Source organism: Pundamilia nyererei, unplaced genomic scaffold (assembly GCF_000239375.1).
Source record: "Pundamilia nyererei isolate P.nyererei 1_Seehausen unplaced genomic scaffold, PunNye1.0 scaffold00094, whole genome shotgun sequence".
Lineage (NCBI taxonomy): Eukaryota > Metazoa > Chordata > Actinopteri > Cichliformes > Cichlidae > Pundamilia > Pundamilia nyererei.
In genome coordinates, this window is record NW_005187495.1 from 2,281,142 (window position 1) to 2,288,734 (window position 7,593).

At 35.1% G+C, this 7,593-nt stretch overlaps 1 protein-coding gene across 3 annotated transcripts in view; it reads left to right on the top strand.

Moving 5' to 3' along the window:
* pspc1 (paraspeckle component 1) overlaps positions 1 to 7,593 on the top strand; it is a 23,709-nt gene that overhangs the window by 6,553 nt on the left and 9,563 nt on the right. Inside the window, exons 8-10 of one of the 3 annotated variants that reach the window (XM_005739873.1) lie at positions 3,256 to 3,313; positions 6,695 to 6,831; positions 7,261 to 7,529. The exons of 1 other annotated variant lie outside the window; for it this stretch is intronic. In XM_005739873.1, the coding sequence (XP_005739930.1) occupies positions 3,256 to 3,313; positions 6,695 to 6,831; positions 7,261 to 7,446 (381 nt within the window). In that variant the 3' untranslated portion in view covers positions 7,447 to 7,529. Of the gene's footprint in view, positions 1 to 3,255; positions 3,314 to 6,694; positions 6,832 to 7,260; positions 7,530 to 7,593 lie in introns of those variants that run through there. One more of the 3 variants, XM_013912616.1, reaches the window with a different exon arrangement.

Below are 7,593 nucleotides of genomic sequence, written 5' to 3' on the forward strand. Positions count from 1 at the left end.
AGTTGTCAGTGGGGGTTCAAAATGCATGATTATTGTGATTGATGTAGAATTCACATAGTTCCTGAAATGCTTATTAGGCATTTCAACGATGTAAATATGTATAGAGAAAACAGTTTGTTCGTAGTTAGTACTCAATAAATGGTGACCTACAATATTTTTTTTAATACCATATTAATGTATATGTAGTTCATGTATATTTATTCCTAAGTAAAATAATAAAGGATTTACAGTAAGCCTTATTTGTTGTCGTAACATAGTCAGTGATACATGTTCAGCATGTTGGTGTTAATTTGTTTCTTTCTTTTATTTTCTTTTTCCTCATAAAGCAAAAATTAATTGGCTGTGCCACATTTATGTGTCTGCTAACAGTATGGAATAACATAGCCTAATCTGTCCAATGCAGTCGCATACATCATTAAATCTCTAATCACACATTACGCTGTAAACCACCAGCATGGTTTAAGAAACTGGGTTTAGATGTGCTGTTCTTTAACCTGTTAGCAGTCGGACGTACCGCCCACGGTACATTGGATGGTTTAGGGGACTAATTGTAAATTTGTAGGACTGCTAAGGGGTTAAACGTATTATCTTTAACAAACACATCCCAAATGTATATGCAGCTATAACTGCTCCACTATTGTGAGGATTGTTAATCGACTCTTGGTGTTTTATGATTGTTTTTATTTAGTTATTTATATAAATAAATAAAATTGTAATGAAGGAAGAAAATATGACTGCAAGACTGGTCGTAGTTAGGACCCTCATAGAAACTACATCCGTCTCAGACTTTGTGTAGTTCAGATGCTGAGCTCAGAAGATCATGACAATGTTTTCAAAACTTTAAGCTGATTTATTTTTATTTTTTAAAAGGTGTCTTTTTAATTTTTTAATTTCTTAAAGAACTACAATAAGCTTTTATACAAAATAAAAATTAAGTATTAGCAGTATTTTTGCAGAAGTGTTGTTTTAGGTAATTAAGCTATTAGTGTCTCAGTGCTCAACAGTTGTGGCAATCCACCTTTTTGTAAGGATGTGCCTTAGTTTCGTTTCAGTTAGCAGGATGCACATGTACTAAACAAAATCTGAAGTCAAACAGTGTAGCTCTGTTGCACTGCCAGTTTCTAAATTAAGTTCTCATGATCTCAATACAGGTTGTGTGAATAGAGTTTTTGCTACATAGACATTTTTGCTACGATTTAAAAAGAAAAATATTAGTTATGTAATAAAACATGTGACATCCACCCCAACCTGTTCTATCTTATTAAAGTGTAACATGTAGGGCTTAACTTTGAAAATATCTTTACAGAGTCTATAAATATCTCGTTTTTAAACATGCTGAGGGCTCTGTATATGATCAGCTGGTAAAAAGCAACATTTAGTGTTAACAGCAGTGACTATTTGTAATGATCTGACTATGCTGTCGTGTAGGTGTATAGCTGTTCGTATGATACTGCATTTTATTGATTTCTGTTATAACTTTTCTCTTCGTGTCCTTTGCTGTGTTTAAAGGTCCTGTTGGCGTCTCTTTACTTTCACATAGCAAATGGATGCTGAACAAATGTACTTAGACCTACCAATGTCTGCCATCTGTCTCTTATGACTTTTAGTCAGAGTAGTAATCAAAAAATACAGTACAAAAAATGGAAGTGTCAATGAACATGAATATTTTTGTAGTAGAATACCTGAGAAAGAGCAATTAGAAACCACTTTGTATTAACCAGACAACTAAGAGGGTTTCATGTTTTGTTTGTCAGGACATTTGCCACTTAATGTGGATATAGTATATATCCACATAATAGTAATATCTTGCAATGATGAGTAAAATATTTTTTTTAAACTTGCTCATGTCCTTGTAATTTGTAGTACTTAGGTGTAGGTTGTAGTACAATGTTGTAGGTTTTGTCTCCCAAGAATCTAAATCTTGCATTTGTTGCTCTCTAGAGTTTAAAGTAGCAGTAAAATAATCACTGTTTGATAGATACTTTAGTGCAATTTTAGTCAGTTTTCTTAAAACTGCAACATAGTGACCATTTAAAAGGTAAGTACAGTAAATGGTACAGAAGTTTAGAATCACAGTATTTCCAGTAACTTGTTTCCTCTCCCACCTTCTCCAATGATATCTTTGATGTAGGCCACATTCATGATTGCTGTTGAACTGTATTATGAAAGTCTGTTGTATAGATTGTGATTTAATTGTGGAAATGTGCATATCAACCTACTCATACAAGTTTTACTTTATATTAAAATAGAACTTTTTTTTTTTTTTTAAGTTTTCTCATACTAGATTTGGTCTGTTTTGAATCTTAATTACTTTTTGTGTCTGCAGGATTATGTGTATTAGTGTGTGTGTGTGTGTGTGTGTGTGTGTGTGTGTGTGTGTAAATGAAATGTCTTAGTAGGGGTGTTGTGTGCGTGTGGAAAAGCGAGCGTGACCATGGGGTCGGACACACCAAAATGACCTTTTAAGCGGGTATCACCAAATCCTCGCCTGTCTGCTACCATTAATGTACATGTACATAGATTTTTGACTTTGGGTAAATATGGTGACTGTGTGCGTTTTGTGCTTAGCTTCCAATGCAAACCAAAAATTACAACACTAGTTGTTATATGATATGTTTATGTAAAAAAACAACAAAAACAAGAAAAGAACTTCAGAACAACATTTTTGGATTTACAAAAATTACAAACCAGTTATATTGTATTTATATATAATATTTTTAATTATTTAAAGGAGAAATGCACTTGTACATGCTGTACTCAGATATGTCCAAGTGCTTTCATTTTTATACTGACGCGGGTCTGTATTGCAAAAACTGTTGTTATTGGTAGAGAGAGAGGCAAAATGGACTCTATTTACTTTGTTCTCCATCCTTGACATTCTGTAACTTGATAAATTACTACAAATGAAGGCTCCCTTACAGTATTGTTGCAGTCACCATGCCGTCCTTGGATTCACATATGAAGAACGTGCTTTATGAAATTTGCCAACTTGGTGTGTCAGATATTAACAGTTTTATTTGATACATATTTTTACAAAAGTAATTTGTCCTTGTTTGAATAGAGTCAAAGAAGCACTAAAGCTAACACTAAATTCTAGCTTTACTACAACTGCTATTCATCCAAGTGTGAGATTGCTTGTCTGCCATTGTGTGGAAATGTAATGATTTGTGAGTGTGAGTGTTCTGCAGTTGGCTCTCCGCTGAGCGTTTGTATTTTAGCAGTGTTATTCTGAAGGCTTCTCTTCACTTCTTCCAGAGAGAACAGGAAATGAGAGTGGGTGAGCTGGGCCCTCGTGGAGCCATTAATATGGGAGGTATGGGCATCATTGTGTAAGGACTGGTTAATACAAAAACCAGATCAAGTGATTTGTTTTCATGTTTCAGGTTTATTCTTCTTGCATTCCTAGTGGCTTATTTCCAACACTGCAATTAACATATACTGGAGTGTTTTTAATGCTTTTTCAGTTGGAAATGGAGTCAGTTGGGATGCAGTACACAGCAGTAAAAATAAACTATGTTCCTCACAATAACATGGACTTGATACTAACAAGAATTTACAGTGTGCTGAATGGGTACTGTCTCTTAGGGTGGTGGGGTTGATAGTTTGAGAACTACTGGGTCTCTGAGCCTTCATCCTCAGCTCTGTGTGGGTCTGACATAATAGATAATAAATGTTAAAAACATATTTATTTATGTGATATTTTAAGTTGTACAAGTCTTGGCCTTTAGCCTTGCAGTACATGCAGACTTAATTCTTTTTCTTTCATGTTGGGAATACAAATCATGTCTTCAACAATTTGTGATCTTCTGAGTGCAGGATGAGGGGCTGGGGACTGTGGATTCTCATTATATAGACTCGACACATTAATCTTAATGTTAGCTGTTTAGCATAAAGACTATAACCTAGGATTGCACATCACCTTATAAACCATTCTGCAGTAACTCATTTAAATGTCTCATAGCAACTCAATAACTCATAGCAAAATGTCTAGCTAACTTCATTTAAAGGGAGTACTGTATCTGGTTCGTAATGTGTACTTTTCAGTGTAACTATCTACAGTGCTTTAAAAAAATGATTTGCAGGTGTCATACATTTGACATGATTTTTTTTCTCTATTATTTTAAAAAAAAATCAAAGTATTCCTCAGTTTTTTAAAGAAGCTTAATATTACAAAGCTTTTGGTACACTGTAGATTTAGGGCAAGCATCTGGTGGTACTCTAACTCTGCCAATATAGAAGCATCTGAATACATGAATAATACTGCAATCTGTGAACAGACTATAATGGAGCTTAACAGAAGCTTAATGGAGCTTGCAGGTTTTCTGCAAAAATAAAAGCCGTTTTGTCTGTGCTTGCTCCATAACGGCCTTCTTTAGTGCCTCGAAAAAGCAAGATTAATTAGTGTTGTAATGTATTAGATAAAACGGGCGACCCAAGCAGGGGCTTCAGTTTATAGTTGGCCTTGTATTGGGTAATGTTGGTGAGTGATTTCTGTTACAAGATGAATTTCACTTCTGGAGCTCATCAGCTGCTAAATTCATGTTCTTTGTAAAAGTAATGTCAGGTCATCAGGCATTGTTGGCACCATCAAATTCATGTAGTTTAGCTAAGTTATAGCACCATCAATTCTTGCTAACGTTATTGCTGTGTGAGTGGAAATGCTAGTTGAGTAGCTTTACAAATTACTTCATCAGCTAATGTGATCCATGATATTAACTTTAATAATAAACAGTATTGATTTTAATTAACAATCATTTATGTAACTGTACATAGCAATGGTTAATTTTTTTTTTTTTCCTTTAATAACTAAAAATAATCCAAGACACAATTGACGATTCGTTAGCTAGCTAGTTGTAACTTGCCTGCCCTACCTTAATCTGTCTTTGGTAACTTTGTGGATTGCTGTAAGAGATCCATGACATCCAGTGCAGTGTTATGTTTCACAGTCTTTTATGTTCCATCAAGGTTTAGCTAATGCTAAAACAGTGTGCAAGCTGTCACAGAAAACATTTTAATGCAACAAGATGGAAAAATTGGGGAACTGTTAAGGTAGATGTGTAGCATCTCCAAAATCTCACAATTAAAGTTACTACTATGTAAGTAAGAGGAAATTGAATAGTATCCTTAATCGTGTTTTCATTAGTGTAGAAACCCATGTAATTTCGTATATTTTTGTTAGCTTAGAAGAAACGCTTCTTTTGTACATGGAAACAACAGATCCACTTTCACTAGGCCTGTCATAGTGTCATTTTTCTGCAGTGTCCAATAATACCCAAACACTGAGCTCTATGTTTCTAATATATATATGTACAGAGTGAAGTACAAATACTGTAGTTGGTTCCAGTCTGCTACCTGATCTCTACCAAGTCCTGCACACTGCTTCTTTAACACATGTCATTTGTTTTAATATATAAATGGTGTTAGATACACTTTGAACAACTTTCTTTAATTTGTTTTCTTTGATATCACTTTCGCCTGTCCCAGTGACAACTCCATAAAGTTCTTTTCTGAGTATGCTACTTTAACCAGTAAATGAAATTATATATGAATACACTGAATGTATGGCATTGTTTGTAAATAAGAGTCTGGCAGAATTATGATGTTGCTCTGAAACTATTGATGGGGGATATGTGGATGTTTGTGTTAGTTAAACTGCCTTCGCTGATCTAGTCATGTTGATTATACCTGAATGCAAAGTAAAATATGTAGTATGCATTTTATTTATTTATTTATTTATTTGTATTCTGATAATAGTCAGTTTTCAAATGGTGATTAATCCTCATTCAAAATGCTTGAAAACTTGTGTGTACAATGCTCTTTCTATCTCCTATAATTTAGAAGTATGATTGATTTTCTTAAAGAATGATTTTCTTTATTTTTTTGCTCACATCTTTTATCATGTAAAAGAAATATTGGCCTAATTCAGTAAATAGGATTATATTGATCATTGATTCTGAATTGAGAGTAATTTTCAAGTCAAGTTGATTATTAGCTCCAGAAATGTACGGTCTTTTGAGGTGGGGGTTAAATAATGAATCACATGTTTGTAGAAGTCTTTTTTGGGGGGGGGTAGTTGACTATTACTATCTAGCTTCTCCAGCTCTGTATTTATTGTGATTATGGTGATGTGCAATCCAAGGGTTATTAGAAATCTATGGACTTTAGGAGTTGGTGTTATTTTTATTTATTTATTTTCTGTCTTTTACTTACCATGAGGCAGCCTTTATAATTCTGTCGGAACATAGTCCTTGTCCACTATTTTAACTTAACGTTGGTTTTTGGTTGTAAAATATATTTATTTATTTTATCTCAAGTATTATGGTCTTGTCGGTCATTTAGTTGGTTCATTGTTGAATTGCCATGAAATTCTGCAAAAACATTTGGGTGATGTATCCTCATTATTCTGGTGACTTTGGCTTTATCTTGTTTATGTCACTCTGAGGTTGACATCCTGGTTTTAACTGTGATGCTGATGAAGATTTGGATGGATTCCTATGAAATTTCTCAAAATAGTAAATCCCTTTTTGTTGCTCGAGTACATCTCGTAGACTCCAGGATCTTTTACCTTTTGACCAAAAACCAATGTTAACTTTTAAAATATTAACAATAGCTCTGTCTTTAAGCTACCGTTGATTTACATTAATTACACTAAACTACCAAAAGACCAACCAATGCTCCGTTGTTTTGCGTGTAGATGGCTATAACCAGGCCTCTGCGGGGCCCAGTGGTAACCAAGGTCAAATGATGGGCATGAGTGGAAGGGGAGGACCCACTGGCCCAGAGGGAACAGCAAAAATGGGGACACCATTGATGTCAGAGAATGGAGCCATGGTAATGTATATAGAGAAACAAAGAAATGTTTTTCCAGAAGAAAAGTTTCATTTGGCTTCCAAGAAATTTCTAAAAATGATTTTAAAAAGTAATTGAACATCAGCCAAGCCTTAAAAACATTATACTGGGAAAAATTAAGATTTTACGAGCTTTGTTAAAACTGGAAACCCAACTAACAGTTTCATTCCTCTCTCTCCCTTTGTCTACGTGGTTTATTTCTCTCCCGTTTACTGTTGGATGATGACACTTGGATCAAACTAAACACTGACTGAACCCATTCTTGAAAATCCTGCTCCTTGCATCATTGCTCTTCTGGCCTCTGTTCATGTCTTTGTGGGGGGAAAATTCTCTCATACTTGCAACACAACTTTTATATCAATCCTTCAATGTTCCCACCATTTCTACAACACCAACGTCATGATAACACAGCGAAATGATAGATACCCACAAGGCGGACCCATGGTGGGGCGACCCGATGCTGGCTCTCCAAAGCAGCAGCAGCCGCAGCAGCCAGCACCACTGGGCCCCCAGGCTGGACCAGCTCCAGGATTTGGGAGGGGCAGTCCTGTGGGGGGAGTCTTTGATGGACCAAATAACAAGCGTCGTAGATACTAACCTCTCTTGGTATTCATGGATCTGTGTTAATGAGCCCTAATTATTGTTTTTACAGTTTACAAGCCCGCTACCTTTCCTGGGCATTTATTTTGTAATTGATAAAATTACAGAACATGCTTTTTATTTAAACTTGTCCTCAGTGTTTAC